The sequence below is a fragment of the Abrus precatorius genome, unplaced genomic scaffold, assembly GCF_003935025.1.
Source record: "Abrus precatorius isolate BTA unplaced genomic scaffold, Abrus_2018 Scaffold3, whole genome shotgun sequence".
Lineage (NCBI taxonomy): Eukaryota > Viridiplantae > Streptophyta > Magnoliopsida > Fabales > Fabaceae > Abrus > Abrus precatorius.
The window spans coordinates 26298598-26322675 of NW_020874373.1; the positions used below are offsets into that span (position 1 = coordinate 26298598).

At 29.7% G+C, this 24078-nt stretch overlaps 2 protein-coding genes across 2 annotated transcripts; one reads left to right on the top strand and one right to left on the bottom strand.

Moving 5' to 3' along the window:
- Nucleotides 1-5306, top strand: LOC113862786 (putative E3 ubiquitin-protein ligase XBAT31). The gene is made up of 8 exons (XM_027495987.1): nucleotides 1-290; nucleotides 391-450; nucleotides 549-620; nucleotides 730-851; nucleotides 985-1125; nucleotides 1212-1319; nucleotides 2034-2289; nucleotides 2651-5306. The coding sequence occupies exons 1-8, from the start codon at nucleotides 108-110 to the stop codon at nucleotides 3029-3031; spliced, it is 1323 nt and encodes a 440-aa protein (XP_027351788.1). The 5' UTR covers nucleotides 1-107; the 3' UTR covers nucleotides 3032-5306.
- LOC113862392 lies at nucleotides 4105-22625 on the bottom strand. The gene is made up of 4 exons (XM_027495481.1): nucleotides 22498-22625; nucleotides 6103-6229; nucleotides 5764-5928; nucleotides 4105-4503 (listed from the first exon to the last, which is right to left on the bottom strand). The coding sequence occupies exons 1-4, from the start codon at nucleotides 22623-22625 to the stop codon at nucleotides 4105-4107; spliced, it is 819 nt and encodes a 272-aa protein (XP_027351282.1).
- Nucleotides 22626-24078: the final 1453 nt, after the last annotated feature.

Here is a 24078-nt window from a genome sequence, read left to right on the forward strand (position 1 = left end):
ACATTTCCACGTCACCACCACCACCACCACCACCATGGAAGGTGGCCCGTGAGGCTGTTTCCGGCCACCTCTCTCAGTGCTAAGTGTTGATCAAGGTGGGAGAGGAAATGGGTCAGAGGCTAAGTTGCAGGCAACAGCATGATGACAGTGCTTTGTTCCCTGCAATTGCAAGTGGAGAATTGGAGGTTGTTGAGGCCATGGTCGAGGAAGACCACACTGTTTTGGAACACACCACTGGTCATGACAGGCTCTCAACACTTCATGTAGCTGCTGCGAATGGTCGGATCCAGGTTGTTGTCTTGTCTCTCTTGGACTTTAATGGTGTTTTTGTTGTTGTGTCTTTTTTTGTGTTTTGATCGTGCTGTTTTTCTTTTTCTTAATCTTGGGCAGGTTCTTTCCATGTTATTGGATAGGTCTTTCAATGTTGACATATTGAATCGCCATAAACAGGTGCCTCTCTTGTCTCTGTTTTTCTGTAACTCAAATGTTTTGTTATGTTTCTTATTTGTTTTATATTGATATCTTGTTGCTTTTTTGTTTTGGTGTAGACCCCGTTGATGTTGGCAGTGATGCATGGAAAGACTGGTTGTGTTGAAAATCTTATTAATGCTGGAGCAAATGTATGTTATGCTTTTTGTATTTGTATTATTGGTGGTAGTTTTGTCAAAGTTGATCATAGATTTTTCCTAGTTGAGGTGGTGATATTGGCATTTACTTTTGATGTTACAGATATTGATGTTTGATTCTATACGTAGAAGAACTTGTTTGCATTATGCTGCTTATTATGGCCACATAGATTGCCTTAAGGCCATTTTGTCTGCTGCACATTCCACACCTGTTGCAGATTCTTGGTTAGACTCTCCCTCTCTCGCCCACACGCACACACACACGCAAGCACGCATATGTGCACGAACACGCACCAATATGGGTCCAAGCACATCCAAGCATGAATAGTGATCCCTAATTAGTCATTTGAATTGTCAGGGGATTTGCAAGATTTGTCAACATAAGAGATGGAAATGGGGCCACCCCACTACATCTTGCAGCCCGACACAAACGGTCCGAATGCCTTCATGCCCTGTTAGACAATGGTGCTCTTGTTTGTGCTTCAACTGGTGGATATGGGTATTTGTTTTAGAAATTGTACAGTAGTTAGTCTTATATAAATTTTGGTGGTTTTTCATTCAGATTGATGAAACTTACATATGCAGTTACCCTGGAAGCACACCACTTCATATGGCTGCCCGTGGTGGTTCTTTGGACTGTGTCCGGATGTTGCTTGCTTGGGGAGCTGATAGGCTTCAATTAGATTCTTCTGGGTATGTAATTGTCAGTTACAGTTTCGAGATCCATTGCCTTTAGTGTAGAGTACCATTAAAAATAAGGAAAAGACTAAAAGTTTCAATCATCAATTGTCAGTATAGAGATGCCAAATTAAGCATATCTAGTTTTTAAATTTTTAATTAATTTCTCTATATGCATGAAAAGATTAAAGAAGGAATGGAGTAATTGATTAGCTTCATTTATTTTTTCCCCTCAAATGAATTTGCTAATTGTTTGGCACTCTTTGAAATTTTCTTATTTATCAAGAAACTGTTTTTATTGCCTCAATACAAGCAAGTTAACTTAATTAGATGAAGAAACGAACACATCGATGAAAAACTTGAGTTTACACTTAAAAGACTGCTTTTACTATAAATGTGGTTGATATCTATATTGTGCTCCAAAATATCTTAAACTAATACTTAGGAAAATAACATTTTAGTGATCAGTTAAGTCCAGTATTTTACTTGGTTATAGTTATAATATCCCTTATATCAGAAGCATTTGAGAGTCAGTGTTCCCTTAATCGTGTGCGTTTTACATCTTGTAATGATAAATGTATCTGTTGTAATTTGGTTAATATACTGAAGAGAAAATGACTTTGTTCTTCAGCCCATTTCATGTCTTTTCCATAATTCTTAAAAAGTTCCTGGATTCCTTAGTCACCACAAGCAAATCTATTAAGATCTGGCTTGAATAATTCTATTCAGGAAAATACCATTCACCGTTGCCCTGAAGCACAAGCATAAGGGATGTGCTGCTCTGCTGGATCCTTCATCAGCAGCACCACTTGTTTGGCCATCCCCATTAAAGTTCATTAGTGAGCTCAATCAGGAAGCCAAAGCCTTACTAGAAAAGGCCTTGCTAGAAGCTAACAGGGAGAGGGAGAAGATTCTACTAAAGGAGGCTGACATGCCTCCATCCCCACTGCCTTCTGAGAGTGAAAATGATAATGTTGCCTCTGAGGTACATCTTCCTTTCTTGACTGCTTTCCAGTTTAGATTTGTTAGTTTTACTTTAATGCATTTAGTATAGCTAAAGATTATGCTTTGGTAGAAGTCCAAAGAATGTTCTTTGGGACACATGAAAATCACACAATTGCTTCTGCAATGTAGTCATTGGCAGGTCTGTCACTTGGTTGACTGGATTTTTATTTTTATTTTCTAGTTTCAGAAGCTCTCTCGACTTAGTATGCAATAGCCTCTTACTATAATATGTCATGTCAATGCATGAGTGTCGTTTGGAGTTTTCCCTGTATACAGGAAATGAAGTTTTGTCTAGAAAAGAGAGTAAATTATTTATTTTCTGGATATTTCTCCTTGTATAGGCCAGCAATATGGAGTTGTGTTCCATATGCTTTGACCAAGTGTGCACGATTGAGGTCAGACCCTGCAGCCATCAAATGTGTGCTCATTGCACCCTAGCTTTATGCTGTCACAAGAAACCTGATCCTGCAAGGGCTTGCCCTTCTGGACCAGTTTGTCCATTTTGCCGTGGTACCATTCTTCAATTACTTGTTGCTAAGAATACCCAGGGAAGTGATACAGAAGTGGAATCTAGCCCTATGAAGCCAAGGCGATCACGAAAATCAAATATCAGTGAAGGGAGCAGCAGTTTCAAGGGCTTGTCGGCCATGGGCTCGTTTGGAAGGATTGCTGGCCGCAATTCAGGGAAGATTACAGCTGAAAAGCAATGGGGGGTTTCTTGAAAATTGATAGTTGGTGGTTATTTTTCTTGCTAGCCAGCAGGAAACTGATATAAATAGTGGTTTTAGTTTCTGCAGAATAGCTGCCTATATTGGTATGTTGTTTGGATTCATTTTCTCACGATTGTCCAAAGATCACTAAGATCATGAGAGATAACCGTTTGTCATCGGTTTAAGTTTTCTACTTTTGTAATCTGATTCTGGACTTGGAGCATCAGAACAGTTGTGTTTTTTTTCCTCAAATATCAAGTATAATATGCATGAGTTAAAGGTAATTTCCTTGCTTCTTTAACTGTGGGAAATATAAATGGGTTCACACACATGTTTTCATTCATCACTATTGTGACAAGGTTTTACCTTGTTGGTGTTCAATTTCTTGAGCTGGACTTCTTGCTTTCACATCATTTGAGCAGTGAACATCTGATGGGAAAGTGTAAATTAGCTACTGTTGTTCTCAAACATATTCAATCTAAATGCTCAACCAAGGATGCTATCAATTTGTGCTAATAGAATCCTTGATGTTTCCAAGACAATGTTTCTGTATTTTTAATCTGGTTTCTTAGGTACTGCAGAAACCTCAATATGGTGGAAGCTTTTGCTGGCATCAGTCAAGCTCCGTCTGTAATACTACCGAATCACCATATATTACAATATTTTTTAATGAGATACATTCGCATGACCTGTGATGTGTTTGCCCCTTGAAACAGAAAGGAAACAAGATTTGACATACTTATCATCATTGTTGATCAGCACCTATATAGAAACAAGCAAACAGACCACTAGCATTGTATGTAATAACTCACACGAGAGTGGTATGCAACTGTAGCAAATTTTGTAAGATTTCCGTAGTTCAAATTTATCATCTGCGGATCTATTTATATATATTTTGTAAGGCTTTATTATTAATTTTCTTATTACTTTCATAAAGAACTGCAGAAAGGAGTATAAAATATAACATCCTAATGCCTTGAAATTTAATTATCAATCAGGAGAATCTCCTGAAACAGATAAAAAAAACACTCCATGACCTCTGAATGGAAGAAAAGTGAATAAACAAGTGATAATAACTTATTTAGTTATCCACTCAAACGAGGAAAAACTATTGGTGCTACATATCCATCACTCTGGTCCATTTGATGGCTCCCAACTAATAGTGAGTTTGAGTCTCGAATAGGGGAAAAACCATTAGATCCATAAGTGGTTGGACACTGATTCCTTCTGTATGTGCTTGCAATTCTTCTCTCAGCTTCAAGGTAGTGAGCAAGAGAGGGAGCATCATTCCCACTCACTGCATCAGTACTTAACCTTGAACAAAGTGAAAACAGCCAAGGCTTCAGCTTGTGAATCTTTTTGTTGTCCCTTGAGGATTCCACCATTCTTCCCCTGGTTGATCTCCTTGAGAGTTCTAGGAAGCTAGAAATACCAATGAGGTTGCCAAGTGTAATGTTTTTGTCATGGAAGAATGATCCAGTGGACTATAACAAGCCATATCAAGTGAGTTAGGTAAATGGCTCATGAATACTGACTTCTATACAATTAGTATATATGCCAAATTTCAATTGACATTCATTAACATGATTGCTTAAAAATATTTCACTAAATAATAGTTAGTATGAAAAGGGTGGCTCAGTGTATGAGACTCCCATTTAGTAGGGTCTGAGAGGGAAGATAGAAGTAGACAGTTATACGCCCTAAAGCAAAGAACTATTTCTAACATTTGAGGTCACAAGCCAATAACCTTATTGTTATGCTTATGCTCTTCCTTAATAATTAATAAAGAACCATTTATGAAAAATGTTAATTATTCTGTATTTTATCTGTTATACAATATGATTGCTCCTTTCTCTCACTGTTCAAAGGGTAGTTTAACAGAAGGCATAACTTTCAACAAAGCGTGATTTGAATTGATCCCAAAATGACAAACATTATATCAACAAGATGGAAAATAAAGTGAAATCAACGTCACATTCTGTCAAGTCATGATGTGGTAGGCCATGCTATGGACCCCATTGGAGCCAACCAATAAATTACACAAAAAAGAAGCGAAGGATCCAAAAGAGAGCGACAGGGGAAGAGATCGAAGCTTTATGGGCATGTTCATTACATGTAGCTTCCTTTTCCTTCCTATTCATTTTTGGTTTGGACTCATTCAAAATTTGAAAAAAGCTTCATCTTCGTCAGAGAAATGAACTCAAAGTACGGAGTCAAAACTCAAAAGCCATCGTTCTAACTTCTAACCAGTATGAAAGAGTAAATTATACCAAATTTAAGACAAGCTGAACACAAGACAAAAAAAAAAGAAAAAAAAAAGACAATCTGAACAGGAAAAGGGCACATCACTGTGTAGATCAGAAGTGCAAAATCAGTCACACTTAGTACCATTGCAGGTATGTGAAGCAGTCATGATTTTTGCACCAAAAAAGTTATAGTGCAAAAAAGTTATACCAAGATATACATACAAAATATACGAGAAGATGGTGACTACGATGACTTTAATAAATAATACTCAGAACAATTATTACGGTGCCATCATCATAGTGAAACTACAACTGTACAAAGAAAAAAATATTTGCAATAGGGAGCATTGGTATCAATGAAACAAAGTGGTCGTCACAACACAATCTTGCATTAATAAAAAAATTCATTTTAAATTCTTTGAACAGTATTATAAAGGTATTATTTAGTATTTGTCTAATAATAATAACAACAATTGTTGTTGGGAGAAAATTATGAACCTGTGTGTCAAGATCTGAAGAAGAATCAGTTGAAGGGGTGTGAGAATCAGTTAGCACAGTGCTGAATGAGACTGACCCAGAACCATTTCTCAACAACCTAATTCTTGAATTCAAGAATCTCAATCCCAGAGGCCACCCTTCTTCCTGCATCAACAACCCCCGAAATTAGTAAAAACAAAAACAAAAAATGGATCTGATAAACATGCTAACATAAAACACAACCCTCAAAATGATTGAAAAGCAACCAACTTTATCTAGTAGCTTGACATAACATCAACATGCGTATGCACCTTATGAGTATGCTTGAGAGAGTGATAGAGAGAGAATGGAAGTTGGTACCTGTTGAGCCATTACTGAGTTTGCTGAACGAAATGGAGAAGTAAATGACACCGAAATGAAATACGGGAAATTGTCGAAACAAGTGTCACTTGAGAGAACCAAGTATAACCTCCAGATTGTGTACCCTCTGACCAAAACAACACGAAAAAACACTAGAAACAAAAAAGTTGAATGTTTAACAGAAGTGCACAAACAAGAAACAACAAAACAATGGTATGGAGTTTCAACAGTAGTGGTATAAATTTGACATTTAACCAAAGGAGAGAAGACACGGACGTAGGAACTTCTTCGGTTCCAAACTGACGCAGTTTAATTAACCAAATCACTTTCCTTGTTTGTTTCACATTGGTCACAAATCAGAGAGAGACACAGACTGAGAGGTGGTGACGTGAGTTTGACTTCTTACCTCTCGGGTTTGTTTCGGAGACACAGTACACAAGGCAGAAGGTGATGGAAGCAGAAATGTGAGAGTAATTTTGGTACGAGTTCAAGAGTGGCCAATTCAATAGAAAGGGTAACACTGAGTAGCAGAGCTACACAGTTATAAAACCGAACTTCATCTGAATAGAATCTAAAATTAACATAGTCTGATTTAATTCGATCTAAATATAATATCAAAATTAAATATATAAATAATTTTTTTGGAGTTTAAGTTTAATTGGTCATTCATTTATATGCTTGTTTTTAAATTTATTTATTTTTATATAAAATTTAATTTGTTTCAATTTAAATAAAAGAGATAAGATATGTCGAGGCCAAAAGTTGAATTGGATTCATAGAAAACGAAGAGCTTTGAATTAGAGAATGCAATGGTAAAAATAATGATGAATTTATTTATAAAAAAAGAAAAAAATATTACTTGATTGAGATAAAAGATGAGAATTAATGATATATTTATTGGTTAAAATTTATTAAAATTATAAAAACATGAGGTAGAATCATTAATTTAAAAAGAGTGAATTTAAGTTATTTTTATCATTTTAAATAAATTTTAACTAAAATATATTAAAAAAAAGTGTGTAAAATAGTTACTAGCATTTTTTTATTGTTTATTTTTACTTTACTCAAGGAAAAATTTTTATATTTTAAAACTTTTTTTTGTATAACTCAAATTTAACATTAACATTTTTTGAATTTTCAAAAAGTATGCATTTAAAAGTAATTTTTTATATGTCACTATAAACACATCTAACAATAGATTAAACAAATAATTACTCATAGTAATATATTGATGTAAACTTATCCTTATTAGTATATAGTCATATGTAATTTCAAAGTCAATTAAAACCATAACAAAAAATAAAAAAAATAAAAATAGAGAAACAAATTAAAACAATAAAGGATCAATTAAGTTTTTGTTATATGAGAATATAATATAAAAAGTACATAAATATATTATGTATGCGATCTAATTTTTAATATTTAAAATAAAATAAATAGAAAACTTTAAATATGTCTTTTTTATGTGAAATATAAAAATATATCCTCTAACTTGACCACAAGTGTGTTCAAGTTAGCATAGGACATGCTCATATTAGCATGAACGTGTTTGTCTAGATGAAATTTTTGGTTTTCTTATTCTTAAATTTTGAAGGAACATAATTTTTTACACAACTTCAATTTGTACAAATTATATGTTCAATTCATATAGCTTTCAAGATAGGTTATGTTTATCTAAATTTTAGAACATAAATTGCCCAAGCCTAGAAAAATTAAAGACACCATGTGTTAACCTAAGTATGCTCGTATTAGCATAAAGCGCACAAGCCTTAGTGACTTATATTCTATCTAGTAATTAGCATGATTGTACTCATCACAAACACATTAGTGCTAGTGCATAAGTTGTACAAGGTTGATACAACTTATGCATACGTTTAAGCATAATTGTGGTCAATACAAGCATGTCTTGTGCTCGTGCATAAGTGGTACAAGGAATCACTATCAATCACTATATATATGTTTTAAAAGTTAATAAGCGCTTTTTATACCTATAATCTTCTTTTGCCTTCAAATATTTTTCTTTCTATGTTTTTTAAAATTTGATTAGTATGAAGTCTAAATTTTTGTAATTAGAAAAAGATATATAGATAGAAAAGACTTATACTCTTTTAACGGTTATATAAAATTAGCGTTAAACTTTTTATTTTTTAAGAGTGAATGCTAAAATTGTCATTAAATATTCTTTTCTGTGCTTTGCTGAAATTTGGGTATAAATTGAAGAAAAATAAGACAAACATGCCCATGCTTTGAGCATATGCATAGTCATGCATGTTGATATGTAAGGTCGTACTCCTCTTTTAGTGTATCTGGCTTGGAGATTTCTTGGAGACATGCGATGAAAGAATTTGAATTTAAAATTTGACAAATCATATCTTCTTTTCTTAATACGTCATATCAACATATTTCTTGGAAGTAACAACTATAATATCTGACAGATTCTAAACCTTATTTAAAGAACTTTGAGGGCTACAACTTGAGTATCTTGGTTTTAATGGCACTTGGAGTCATTGAAAGAAGAGGTCATTGGCAAAGACAAAAAAAGTTTCTTTAGAGTACAAGTAAGTAATTGAGAGCGTGTTTGAAGAACGATAACTCTTTTTATTTCTTTTTCTTAGAGATTTTTCTAGTTTGCATTCTTCTTTGATGTCTATTGATTTGTTTATGATTGCTTTGATTATTTGCTTTACAATGAGTAGCTAAATTCATAATTAGGGTCATAGTGAAATCTTTATATGACTTTATGTGATCTTTACATTTAATAATAATTTAAGTTTTCATATGTGATTGATTTTTATTCAAGTACATATAAATGTATATTAAGAATTGACCACTAGTATCTCATAATTAATTACATCGTAGGCAACTGTACCACATGTATTTAACATACCTATAGGATAAAAACAAGACAAAAAATTAAGTGAATTCAACTTAGTTTTTATCTTTTAATTGTTATTAAATTAACAAGTTCATAAATATTTTATGTTATCTTTCTTTTACTTTGCATGACCATTTAAGGTAATTATTTAAGAAAAAGACTATTAACATTATATAATCATTGAGTTATTAATAAAATCAGTATGCGTGATAAACAACCATAAAAAAATAGAAATTAAAATTATATTAAAAGTAAACATAAATATGTGTAAAAGTAAAATCATATGCCTTAAGTTCTTTTTCAATGGTCTGATCAATATATTGAAGTAAAGTCCAATCTAAATGGTCTAATCTATAAATATGAGATATACTGTAATGGATGCAAATATTAGATATATTGAGGTAAAGTGCAATCTAAATGGAGTCTTTTTTTTATTTTCTAAACAAATTGAAGTAAATATTAATATAAATTTATTTAATAAATTACGTATAAAATTATTGACTTGTGATTTTAAAATGACATATTTAATATTTAACTTCAAATATGTGTTGTAATGAATAAATGTATATTAACTATTTTGATACAAATCTATAGTTGTATTTAAAATTTAATAATTATCAATATAACACTGACGTGTATTTTACTAATCCATCATTGAGTGAAACTCTTATTTAATTAAAAATTAACTAAAAAATATCTAAAATTTACTCATCTTTATTGTAGTTTTTTTAAAAAGTTATTTTCATTGACAATCAATTATCATCTTATATTTGATTTTTAAGTAATTACTATATAAGTTAATTATTTAATGACATGATATTTTTTTTATTAGATGACTAGGTGAAAAGAATATATAGAGTGGATATATTTTAATTAAATTCGTAAATTAATTTTACCTATTAAAGTTATTTAATACAAATGCTAATTATTAATTACTGCTTGAGAAACAAAAGTAAATGATAGTATGTTCCGTAAATATTAATAAAATATTAAAACTTCATGCATTCATTCCTACATGTATGTAAGTGTGTGAGGAAATGTTAATTTTAATTAATTATTAAATTTGAAATGCTTATTATAACTTTTCTAAAATTCAAATAAAACTTTTGTTAAATTTATATTTATATTTATATTATCTTAAATTTTTTGTTAGTTATGTTTATGTATGTCGACATACTCGTTCAACAATTACTCTGTTTAGTAAAGGGAGAACTTCAAATTGTTTTTGTTATTTTGCCTGACAATACAAAGTTACATCCGTTATAATCTAATTCATAAATTGAAGGATGAATCAATTATGCCTCTGGGCTACAAAGTCAACGATTTTCCTTTATCTCTTTCTTTATTTTTCTTATCTAATTTTTTATCTTTTACATTTTAACAGTTTAAATTAAAATAAAACTCTTTCATAAATTAAAATTAATTTGTGTTTTAGAATTTTTTAAGTTATTTTTTAAAATTGAAAAGTATAAATTATTTTTAATTTATAAAAATTATATTTTTTAATTATTTTTATATTAAAATTTATTTAAAAATTTATCTAAATTAAACTTAAATTCATAAGATAATTACAAATAAATTGCTCAAGCAGTGGCAACTTTACTTATTTATGAATTTTCTTTTATTATAAGTATAATATTAAAAGGTTCTGGAAATATCAATTTATGCAGGATACTTTAATATATTTAATTAAACTTCTTACTTTTTATTTTATCTTTTAATTGAGTAATACCTCATTTTTAGTTATTGAATTTGTAAGCATTCATCAATTTTGTTTTTATAATTATGGAAAAGAATAATTCTTAAAATTATTAAAAATTAATCATTTTAGTCACTAAAATTATAAAATTAATTATTTTAATATTTAAATTTATTAAATTAGTTATTTTAGTGATTGAAATTATAACTATAAGTCAATTTTGTCAATATAGAATCATTGATAAAAATATCCTAGAATTATAAGTAATTAGTCATTTTAGTTACCAACATCATTTAATTTAATCATTAAAATTCTAAATAATATTTAAATTAGTTCTTTAAACTATAAAATAAAACTTTTAATCTCCAAAATATTAATATTTTAACTCCTATAATTATAGGCATCTATCAATTTTGTCCTTAAAATGATGATAACAAAAATATTTGCTAAATTAAAAGAAATTAGTTTCTTTGACTAAATTTTGTCAAATTATATACTTGCATAATTACTCAGTAAGGTTATTGAATAGCAGAATTTTATTTCTTAATTTATAATTTTTGAGACTAGAATGATTGATTTCATAATTTAGATAATAAAGTAAATATTTTAAAATAATTTTAGGTACTATCTATTTTAAATTTTAAATACTAAATTAATAAATTTTCATAATTTCAGAGATTAATATGACTTATTTCTCTTTTCTAATTTTATTATTATCTAATTGTTTTTAAATAAAAATTTAAATTATTTAAGCTGATTTCATACATCAATAAGAATAATAAATAAATAAATAACTAAAAGACTAATTTCTTTTTACATAAAAAAATTCTATAATTGTGATTCAAGAATTGAACTGATAAATAAATTTTAATAACATGTATAACAAAAAAATTATATTAATTAAAATTTAATATAAATTATAGTTAAAAAATAATTATATTTATATAAAAATATTGAAAGTGATTTCAAAAATCAAATAAACAAAGAAAAGCGAGAAAGAGGGATGACAATTTATCGTTCCTCTTTTAGTTTATATAATAAATATAATAATAACATTATTACAACTTTTTTTTATATATTCATAAAATTATTGAAACTTTAAATGAGTAAATAAATGGCTGCTAGGGTTTCTTTGGGGCTCCAAGAATTATTTTCTTCTTTCCAAGAAAATGGGCGTGAGCGGTGCTGCTAGAGTTTCTAGCCCTAATTGCTCTAAAGGTCTCAAAGATCAACTGCAATTTAGGGTTAGAAAAAGATTACCAAGACTGAAAGTCCTTACTCTTATATCTCGATCTAAAGATTTTTTTCAAGGGATGGAATGACATGAAGTAGAGAAGCGTTCAACAAAGGAGCTAGATCTAATGTATAGGAATACGGAGAAGGTGAAGATGGGTCCTGAGGACAGATTGGAAGCGTAAATCCAGGACATGCAATAAGATCAACTCTTGATAGATCTTAGGGCCAACTAGGTGCCTTCTAATCCTTGTGTTTTTGAGATCTTGTCTTATCTTTAAGTTGTTAGAGTCAAAAGACTAAGATCTTATTCTAAATGATGAGGATATCGTTAAATTTGTGCTTGATGATTTAAATATTACATCTGAATATGAGGACAATAAAAAGTAACGAATAAAAGTCAGAATCTTTGTCTTGAACTTATAATTCCGCTAAAAGATTATAAGTTGTGGTGTTCTCCACGGAAGTCCACCCTTATTCTCAAACTGCTAGGCAAATCCATTAGTTTTACCTATCTAAATTAGAAACTTAGTAATATTTGGGGAAAAAATATATTGTTAAAAATTCTTGTTTTCTAGTTAAATTTGAGAGTATGGAGGAATATAAGCATGCCCTTTTTGAAAGGCCCTAACTAATTATAAATCATTATCTCCTTGTTCAGAAATATAGGCGTAGACAAGAGTAATGTAAGATATTCTTAGGACTAATCAATTAGATTTAGAGAAAGGGACTCCCTCATATGATAGTCCAATAGATACATAGAAGGGAATCACCAGGGATATAGAAATAGGTAAGGGTACGACTATTCATAAGCAAGGGGGTGAGGCTTGTTAGGAGGAGGACCAACTTGCTCTTGTATGCTAGCAAAAAAGAAAATTAGAAAAAAAAAGCTAGCTTCTACTAGCCTATAGGTTATTTTGGGGCTAATGGGAAAAATAAAGAAATAACTTCAAGCTTTAGATTTGATATTTTAGGAAATTTAGAGCAAGACTTGAATCAAGATCCAATTCTTGACATTAATAGAGGTTCAGTGGCTGACCTTAATCATATCCAACCAATTAAGGAACTTGTTCATCATAAATTGATAAATAGGAGTGATGATTGTCCCAAATTGAATGATCTTTCTAGAAAAAACAATAAAACTAAATCTATATCTAAGATGACCAGGCTGGAAAAAGGGAAAGAAGTTGATACTCAACTTAAAAATCAAATTAGTTCTAGTAATAAATCAGAGAACCTTAACATTAATATCAGTCAAGAAAATAAGGATATTTTCTCCTTAATGTTAATCTTTCTGAATATTATTCAAAGGAATTCTCAATAGAGTCATTTTATACAAGACCTAATAGGTCTTAATTTTGCTTTCTTAGGTAAGGACTAGGGTTCTTCCAAACAAATCTCAACGGATAGGCCCTTAATAGCTCCTCATTAATGGAATTAGACACCAAGCATAAAGGATTCCAACAAGTATGGAGAAATTGCTGATGAGAATAGCAAGGTAGCAAATTTCCAGCATTTTAAATATGCATCAATTCCTCACTCATAATCTTATGAATTGTCTTATTTGGAATTGTAGGGGGTAGGGAGTAAAACTTTCCCTAAACTTATTAATGACTTAATTGCAATTTATAAATTAGATTTTATTGTCCTTTTTGAACTTAGGGTTAGTTCCATTAAGGCTGATATGGTTATTAAACAAATCAACTTAGATGGATCTGTGAAGGTAGATGTTATAGGATATTCTAGAGGAATTTGGTATTGTTGGAATAGTAGGAAAGTAAAAGTTGTTGTTTTAGATAAAAATAAGTATTTTATTCATCTAAACATTTGCTTTGGGTAGAGGGATTGAGTCTTCTCCTCCATTTATGCTAGCCTTCAAGAAGGCTTAAGGCTCGACTATTGGGATCATCTGATTGATTATAGCTCCAAAATTAATGGACCCTGGTGCATAGCTGGAGACTTTAATTCCATTCTCTTTGAAAAAGAAAAAAAATTAGGAGATAGACCTACTAATTTAGCTCTTATTAATTAATTTGTAAACTGCTTTAATATATGTGATCTCCAGGACTTGAGTTTTAAAAGACATCTATTTACTTGGCATAGAAGTAACATTAAAGAAAGAATTGACAGGAATATTGTAAATGATACTTGAAGAATATTATTTTAAAATAGCTCCCTCATACATATATTTTTAGTTTTTAAAAAAAAAAATTCTTTTTAAAGATGCAAACAAACATATATACTCTTAAATCTTGAATTTAAAAATAATAATGGACTTTTCAAAAAATAAATCAAACATGGGAAAGCAAATGAAAATTAAGCTATTTATAACCATTCTAATTAGGTCTAATATGGTAAATATAAATTTAAAATGTAATAGACCCCTAATAAAGTAAATTAGGTCCAATAAAACCGTAATCTAAAAGTTTTCATATGCAACTACAATGGTTCAAATTGCAAAAGTAATATTTCTCAAATTAGAAGATTTTTTTTAAATTATCTATCAAATTGAATAATCGAAAAAGAGTTCTCCTAAGAATTAACTCAAAATAATCAAAATACCCTCAAAATAGTAAATACAGATTAAAAATATTAAAAATATAAAATTATAATATTTTAAATTCAATTAAGATATTTTCAATAAATACACTCAATTTAACAAGTGTGATTGAAAGCCAGTACATAAGCTCTTGCTATCTCCAAACATATTTTAGTTTTTTAACATTGAAGAGGGGTACCATGTAGTCAATTCTTTACACAACAACACACATCCAATCAGAAACAACTGCCTGTCTTATAGCCACGGATAATGCATTCTTGGTCGCAAATTGCTACACATGGCCAGACATGTTGCTGGTCCTGAAACAAGTTAACAATTTTATACACATAGCTCCTTGCTTTGTGTTTTTTTTTTCCTTTTAAATAAATCAGCATATCACGGTAGAAATATACTTTCTAATATATTTTTTATATACACTTCATGTAATTAACTAAAATTTAATAAAATTATATTAATCTTGATATTAATTTAATGAACTTCTTATTATAAAAAACATTCGAAGACACATATTGAAGACTCTGTCGATACTACACTCCTAACACCAGAAAACTGCCGAAAGGGTCACTTCAGACAAAGAAGTATCATCTCCACGTTATATACCGTATGGCTAAAAGAACACGAGGAAAACGGAAACAAACTGCACATGCAAAACATTGGTATCAATATTCAATAGTGGTTTAAATTTGAAGTTTTACTATATCTTATAAATAGTTCTTTCACCATATATCTATTTATCATCTAAATTATGAATGTGATTTAACATTTTTATTTTGAAATTTTAATAATCTATTTATTCCAATATAATTACTAAATATTCTAGTTTTTTTTAATTCTCTGAGACTTAATTTTTCAACAAACAAATATAACAAATAGTAATGCTAGTTTTAGTGAAATTATTTTCAATAGTTAATTCCAAGCAAGAACAGTTTAACCACATTCACAAATTAATGGTTCGGTTGATGTCATAAACTATAGAGAGAGAGAGAGGGGGTGAGGTACGTGAGAGTTACTTTTCATCTCTCAAATTTTAATCAAGTTAGACGGAGTTGACAAGGTCAAAAGATGGCAAATTGAATGGAAAAGATAACAGCAAGTGGGTAGGTTTTATTTAAAGAATTAAAAAGAACAACCATGATAGTGATTTTTTTTGTCAACCAATATTTGCATAAGAAAAACCCAAGGAGGGAGCACGCCCAAATACCCGTATAGCTAGCTGGTATAAACTATTGATTATACAAATAAGCCCAATAAACCATTCTTACGATGTCTCTGTATTATATATATATAACTTTTACCCATAAGTTATCACTTACATGAATTTGAAAAAGTAAAAAAGTTATATTTTTAATTCATCATTAATCTAAATTTGGTTATGTTTACAAAATAGTCAACTTTGAATTAATAATAAATAATATTTTTTTTACTTTACACAAGAGGATTAAAGTAATAGTTCTCACCTTCGTTCTCCTAGCAAAGTATTGTGAAATCTTTGTCTTATATTCTCAGACCTTCTATTTTCTTTGGTGGGTATACCTTCTCCTAACTTGGCCAAGCTATCTTAATTATTTTAACTTTTGCCATGTAACATACGTAAATTTTAAAAGTTGATAAAATAAAATAAATGATAATCAACATATTTTATTTATATAAAATAAAAAGCATCTAAAATTATGATTAAGTAGTTTGTTTGATAAAAGTATTTTAACAACCCGTCCAATAAACCGACATCTTATTTAATTATCATAAGAGAAAAATAAACGTAACAAAAAAAGTATTTCTCATTTATAAAAACATTGAACGTAATTTAAAAAATAAAATTAAATATAACGAGGAATTTTTTTTATTTTTTGTGTGTGTTTTGTTAAGTAATTTCTCGATCTTTTAATTGGAATTCGAAGAACTCAGTCCATGTCTTCAGCTAAAGTTGAATAGAGAATTTTATCCTTAGTTGGCAGATGAACTTTGTTTGGTTGAAAGGGCTACTCGAACATTTTGGGGTCTCATATGAGGCTACCATATCGTGATCAATTACTCCAAGACCGTACTTTGGTTACGGGATACTCATTCTCGAACGGGTTGTCATTTTATAAAGGCAAAATTTGGATTGGTCCCCGTTTCTACATTCCTCCACCTTTTGCTCAAGGAGTTTCATGCTTCATTAATTGGAGGCCATGCAGGGTAGGGATGACAATGGGTAGGGTATTATAGTACTCATTTTCATACTTGCGTTTTAAAAAAATACTCGTATCTGGTCCCATACCCTAATTCCCGTATCCATACCTTCTGGGTACTTGCAGACCCATCTTGTATCCATTACCCGAGCTTGTTTGAGAAAAAAATATTTATAAAGAAAAATATATTTATATAACTTCACATAAGTAGCATAATAATACAAAAATTCAATATGTAGTTGTCGAACAAGGTACAAGTATAGATAAAAAACAAATATTATCATAAATGTTAAATATATCTTAATATAATAATTTTCTAAATTAAAATTCTTAGAAACAATAAGTGAAACTAAACACACAAGTTATTTGTCAGTGATAACCCTATTTTGTGTGAGATTTGATCAATTGGTAATGTCAGAGCGACAACGAAATAGATATGTACAATGATTATCTCTCGCGTGGGATCACTTGGTGACCTCTTATGACGGCATTGACAACTAACTCTAATGAATAACGTTTCATAGTTGTTAGGTTTTAATGAGACAGACATTGAGAATAAGAATAGAGTTAGAGTAGAGAAGTTCAATACTAACAACAGAAAGTGGATACATAAAATAATTTTTTTAATTTTTGAATTTGAAATTGTAAGAAAAATAATAGATTTAATTAAAATAATATAATATAATTAATATATACATATATATATATATATATATATATATTAATACTAGTATTTTTAACTTATATACTATACGAAAGTATTTTATCAAAAATACAAATTTTTGAAAAATTATTTTAATAAATTAAATATTTATAATGTATACAAATTTTAAAAGAAAGAATTTGAACAAAAGATAAATAGTGACAATAAAATTTTATAATAAAGAAATATACGTGTATATTAAAAAAATTATACTTTTTTATCTGAAAAAGATTAACAAATAAAAATTAACAATAATTTTTTATATTTATGGTTTTTCAAAAACTTTTTTGAACGTGAATAAATAGTAAGAATAATATTATTTAGATTCAATAGATTATAGTTGTGCTTGTAATACATATGTTGCATAGAAAAATATTATTTTAAATTAAAATATAAAAAATAAAATTTAAATATTATTAATAAATAATAAGTTTACGGTAATAGTAGGTGATTGTAAAATTTATAAAATATTTACAATATATTTATTATTTATCATTCACTTTATGATTTAAACATTAATATGATTTTATTAACAAAAATATTTGTGTAAAAAATATTTTATGTGTGTTATATATAAATAATATTTTAAAAAAGGTCAATCTCATATTAACTATGTAATAATTAAATTGTATTAGCCTAATTAAATGATATAAAATAGTAAATAAATTTTTTTATTAAAAATATAAACCAAAATAAATTTTTGGGTTTACTTTATTATTAAATATATTTTTACATTAATCTTATATAACTTCACATAAGTAATATAATAATACAAAAATTTAATACATAACTGTAGAATAAAGTTCAAGCGCGCGCACACACACACACACACACACACACACATATATATATATATATATATATATACGGGTATGGGGTGGGGTGGGTACTTAGATACCCATACCCGTATAGCGGGTAAATACCCTACCCATTGTGGGTAAATTTTGCAGGTGCCCATCGGGTACTTTACCCATTGCCATCCCTAATGCAGGGGTTGCTAAGACCTGAAGCGAATTAGTGAGTTTTTTTTGTTGGTCTTTTATGCGTTCTAATGTGCTTGAGTTTTAAGGATGACTATAGGTAATGTATGGGTAGGGTACTATAGTATCCATCTCCATACTCGCATTTAAAAAAATATCCATCCTTAACCCTATACTTGTGTAGATATGAATATTAATATCTATACCAGTACTCTCTGGATACCCGCATACCCATCTTGTACCTATTATCCGCGCTTGTTTTAGAAATTTTTTTTTATAAAAAAGAATATATTTATATAACTTCACATAAGTAGCATAATAATATAAAAATTCAATAAGTAGTTGTCGAACAAAGTACGAACATAGATAAAAGACAAATATTCAAATATCACAAGTGTTAAATGTATCTTAATACAATAATTTTCTAAACTAAAATTCTTAGAAACAATAAGTGAAACTAAACACACAAGTTATTTGTCGGGCGATGACCCTATCTTGTATGAGATTCGATTGATCGGCAACATCAAAGCGACAATGAACTAGATCTACACAATGGGTGACCCTTCGTGTGGAATTACTTAGTGACATTTTGTGGCAGCGTTGACAACTAACTCTAATGAATAACTTTTCATAATTGTTAGGTTTTGATGAGACAGACATTGAGAATGTAGTAGAGTTAGGGTAGAGAAATTCAAGTACTAAACGACAACAAAAATTGGATACATAAAATATTTTTTTTAACTTTTGAATTTAAAATTATAAAAAAATAGATTTAATTAATATAATATAATATATATATATATATATATATATTAATACTAGTATTTTTAACTCATGTACTATACGAAAGTATTTTGTCAAAAATATAAATTTTGAAAAATTATTTTAATGAATTAAATATTTATAATATATATAAATTTTAAAATAAAAAATTTGAATACAAAATAAATGGTCATAATAAAATTTTATAATAAAGAAATATATGTGTATATAAAAAAAATTATATCTTTTTATCTGAAGAAAAAATTAACAAATAAGAATTAATAATATTTTTATATTTTATATCTTTTCAAAAACTTCTTCGATTGTAAATAAATGGTAAGAATAATATTATTTAGATTCAAAGATTATAGTTGTGCTTGTAATGCACATGTTGCATAGGAAAATATTATCTTAAATTAAAATATAAAAATAAAATTTAAATATTATCAATAAATAATAAGCTTATTGTAATAGTAGGTGATTGTAAAATTTATAAAATATTTACAAAATGTTTATTATTTATCATTCATTTTATGATTTAAATATCAATATGATTTTATTAACAGAAATATTTATGTGAAAAATAGTTTATATATGTGTCATATATAAATAATATTTTAAAAAAAAGTCAATCTCATATCAATTGTGTAATAATTAAATTGTATTAGCCTAATTAAATGATATAAAATAGTAAATAAGTTTTTTTTTAAAAAAAACATAGACCAAAATAAATTTTTTGGTTTACTTTATCATTAAATATATTTTTATATTAATCTTATATAACTTCACATAAGTAGTATAATAATTCAAAAATTAAATATATAGTTATAGAATAAAGTTCAAGTATATATATATATGCAAGTATGGAGCAGGGTGGGTACTTAGATACCCATACCGCACCTATCCCTATTAAAATTTGCTAGTGTTTACCCATACCCGTACCATGTAACAGGTAAATACCCTACCAATTGTGGGTAAATTTTATGGGTGTCCATCGGATACTTTACCCATTGTCATCTCTAGTGAGTTTGTCTCCAATTCCCTCCCTTGCCAACAAACTAAGTACAATACTAAAGAACCACTCACGATAGTACACAGTTATTTTGGTTATGGTAGATCGCTTTTCCAAGGGGATTCACTTAGGTGCTCTTCCTTACAAAGTGGCAAAACTTTTTGTTTCCATGATTTGCAAGTTACAAGACCTCCCTTGCAGCATTGTCTCTGATCATGATCCCTTATTGATTAGTCATTTTTGGCAATATCTATTTAAATTCAGTGGCAAAATGCTTAGCAGGAGCTCAGCATACCATGAAGAATATTAGGTAAAATTATAAAGGTACCATTGATCATACATAACACACATCATAACATCTCAATATAATTTCAACAATATATATAATTAAATAATTGCCTTAAATGGGTACTTGATGAGAATGCACAATCCATAAGTAGTCATTCTTCTCAAGTGAGTGTGTACTACTCTCTTCTTTTATTGTTATTATCTCACACAAGTAACTGTCCAATGAGATAACAATTATAACCTAATCAAATGAGAGTAGGAACGTCTCACTGGACACATAGAATGGCCCAACCTATCACGGGTCATTCTCACTAAGAGCCTAATCATAAAATCTATACGATTAATAATAACTATGCATATTTATTTTATTTCATAATTAATAACAATATATCTATAATAATTTAATAATGATAATCCACAAATTAATATATATATATATATATATATATATATATATATTGATATTAATATTAATATTAATGTTAAAAAATCTAACTTTCTCCCACTTGGATCGCATCATTAAATTACTAAGTGCACAAACTATGTCATCATAACAAGTCATTAATTATCACTAAAGAAATAATAAGCTCTCAATAGTATACAATTATATCAGATAGGGATATTCACCACACACTACAAATAACTTATATTTCAATCACAATATAGATAAAGGAAACATAAATATCATTTCCACAAAGGTCTAAGCATAAAAAACATAAAAGATATGTCAACTAAAGTGTTGTCAACAAAATACATATCTCATAAAAAAAGAAAACTAAACTATAATGTCAATGAGCAGATACAAAATTAAGTTCTCACTAATTCATAACATTAAAAGACTTGACTAAACCCATATGAGTTACATGATTTTGAAAAGCTCCAACAGTTAATCCTTTGATTAGTGGATTTGCCAACATGCTCTCTGTGGCAATGTACTCAATTCGAGTCTGAAACTCAAGTACTTTCTCTCTAACAAACAAATACTTTATATCAAAGTGCTTTGAATGAGTATGATGGAACGCCTCAAATTTTTTGTAATATTAATTATTATATATATATATATATATATGTGTAAATGTGAATGGATCTTGGAATTCCACTTATGTGTGTGTGTGTGCATATATGATAAATGTGGATGCTGATTGAGCATCGAGATTAACTATACTGAACTCTTTAAAATAGGTTAAGTGTAGGGTGAGGGTGTTCTTGCTACAGCGAGAGATGTCTCGTTGTAGCGAGAGGGCCCTAGGAGAAAGGCGTGAAACTGTCGCCTTATCGCTGCAGCGAGAGAGCAACAGTTTGGAGTGAAATTCTGGGTGCAGTATCGCTGTAGCGAGAGAGTTGTGACCAGAGGGGTATTTGAAGGGGTTTAGGTTTGGAAAATTCATTTCCCATTCCCCTCGTCAAAATCTCTCTGACTCTCTCGACCCAAAACCCTATTTCACCGATTAAATTGCCTCCAAAGCAGTTTGTAAGCTAAATTGAAGGTTGAATTCGTGTTGGGAACGCTTGGAGGTGAGTTTTAATGGTTAAGGTTTCGAATTTTAACCCTCTTATATGTTTTCTAGGTTCTCTTTGATTTCTCATGGAGTTTTTCATGTGTTTTAGAGATGAAATTTGTTCATTTGAGGTAAGGGGGACTTTATCCTATCTTATTGTGTTTTGATTACAGTTTATTTTGCTAAATATTCCAATGTGGCTGAGATAGAAGGTAGAAATTGTGTGTTGATGGAAATTATTGTGTTTGAATGCAATGTGATGTGAGATTGTGATGGAAAGATTAAATAGAGTATAGTGTAATGAATGTTGAATAATGTGTATGATGAAATAAATCGATGAATGTAAATTATGTTGAAATGTTGTGTGTATGGGATTGTTGTGCGTTAAATGTAACGTGAAAAAATGTGGGCATCTATGCCATGTAATGTGAATGAATGTGGGCATGTGTGCCGTGTAGGAATATAAATGCTGTGTGTGGCTGAAAATGTGTGTGAAAGGGCATATTAAATGCGATTGTAAATATGCTATGAATGGTTCAGCGATACACTAGACGTGTGGAAGATGGAGACGGTAGAAATACCTTAGGGAAGAGAGAGTGGTGTTGACACTAACAGTGAGCGTGGGTGCACCACAAGCCACACATTCTTCTCTTGACTAGACCTCTGACCAACACCTTTGCCGAGCGACTCGTGAGCGCACACGTGGTATTTATGATGCGGCGGTAACCGGCGACCATCCATAATGTGAAACTGTGATCACAGTTTCACAGTGAGCATGGCTACTTGTAGTGAGCGCACGTGTGTGTGTGAAATATTGTTGGTGTAGTGAGCGCACCGGTTATAAATTGAAATGAATTGCTTGAAGCTGTTGCTTGTGATTGACTGTAATTAGATAGATTATGTGAGAAATACATGTGGAGTATGTGAGGTGAGTCCCTATGTTTGTGTGTGTTGGATAGTGTAGAGTACTCACCCTTACATTTATTTTTCAGGTAACCAAGACGATCAGCACCGGGCTTAGTGAAGAGATAGATGAAACTGCTATAAGACATATTTTATTTTAAAATTTCAATGTAATTGGATTGGTTCTATAGAAATTATTGATATAAACTTGTAATTGTAACAGCTTAATTTAATTTCCAAATAATAAATTTCACAAAAATGAGAATATTAAAATTTTTCATTTAAATAAAATTCTCACCACATGGTTTCATAAAATATTTCAAAATGGAGGAAAGGGTTACAAATTTATATCAATTAACTGCTACAGGACCATTTCAAATACAACATTTTCAAAATAATATCCTAAGCTCTATAGCAGTTTCATCCATCCCTTTATTGAGTTCGGTGCTGATCGTTTTGGTTACTTGAAAAATGAATGTAAGGGTGAGCACTCTACACTACTAAAACACATAGCTACTGATAGTCACATTTTAGTACATCTTTCTCTCCATGTTTTTGGTTTAATTGAGCTTCATTAGTGCATTATTTTGATGTGTTAGTTTAGATTTGTATTAGTAAGTAATTTAGGACTTAAATATAAATCTTTCTTAATTCTCACCATAACTTCTTATTTTGACACAGTTTCTTGTAAAGATTATATCTGGAGCTACACTACTCGGAATTGGACAAAATTGGTGTCCCTGGAAAGATAAGACAGAGATCTACAACTTCTCTGTTGGGAAAAAAGCCCAGTTAAAGCATCTTCAGGTCCAAAATTGCATCACAATGTTGCGGCCCTGCATTGAAATTTTCAGAATTTGATTGTATTTTTGTCTTTTACTTAGTTAGGTGTTTAGGAACCTCATTAGGGAATTGGGCCTTAATTAAGCCCAATTATTTTGTCTTTAAATAGAGGGTATGACTCCATGTATGAATCCTTGTTTTTCTATTCCCGCTCATTATTTTTCAGAATTCAAAAAGTCTTTATTTTAAATTCTTTCCTTTATTTTCGTCTCTCTACCTTCCATCTTTTCATATTTTCTAGTTTTGGCTGAAGCAAGCATGATCATGAAGCAAGGCTAATCCATCAATCGGTTCAAGGTTTCAAAAACTACATCGCATTTGAGTTTCGGGTTAGGTTCTATCGAATTCTCGCTCTTCCTCCTCTTTTCTGATTAGGATAATTACGTTTTTCATGATATTGAATTTTTGTTTGCATTCTAAATAGAGAATAAGAATTTCAGATTTGAAA

Bases quoted from the DNA above. Each gene is read 5' to 3' on its own strand.
- LOC113862786 (XM_027495987.1), top strand. From the start codon at position 108: ATGGGTCAGAGGCTAAGTTGCAGGCAACAGCATGATGACAGTGCTTTG. The intron at 621-729 runs GTATGTTATGCT...TTGATGTTACAG, and splicing joins TTATTAATGCTGGAGCAAAT to ATATTGATGTTTGATTCTAT. The intron at 852-984 runs GTTAGACTCTCC...TTGAATTGTCAG, and splicing joins ACACCTGTTGCAGATTCTTG to GGGATTTGCAAGATTTGTCA.
- LOC113862392 (XM_027495481.1), bottom strand. From the start codon at position 22,625: ATGGATGGTCGCCGGTTACCGCCGCATCATAAATACCACGTGTGCGCT. The intron at 5,929-6,102 runs GTACCAACTTCC...TGTTTTTACTAA, and splicing joins ACTCAGTAATGGCTCAACAG to TTTCGGGGGTTGTTGATGCA. The intron at 4,504-5,763 runs GTTCATAATTTT...GGCTTGTTATAG, and splicing joins CTTCAGATCTTGACACACAG to TCCACTGGATCATTCTTCCA.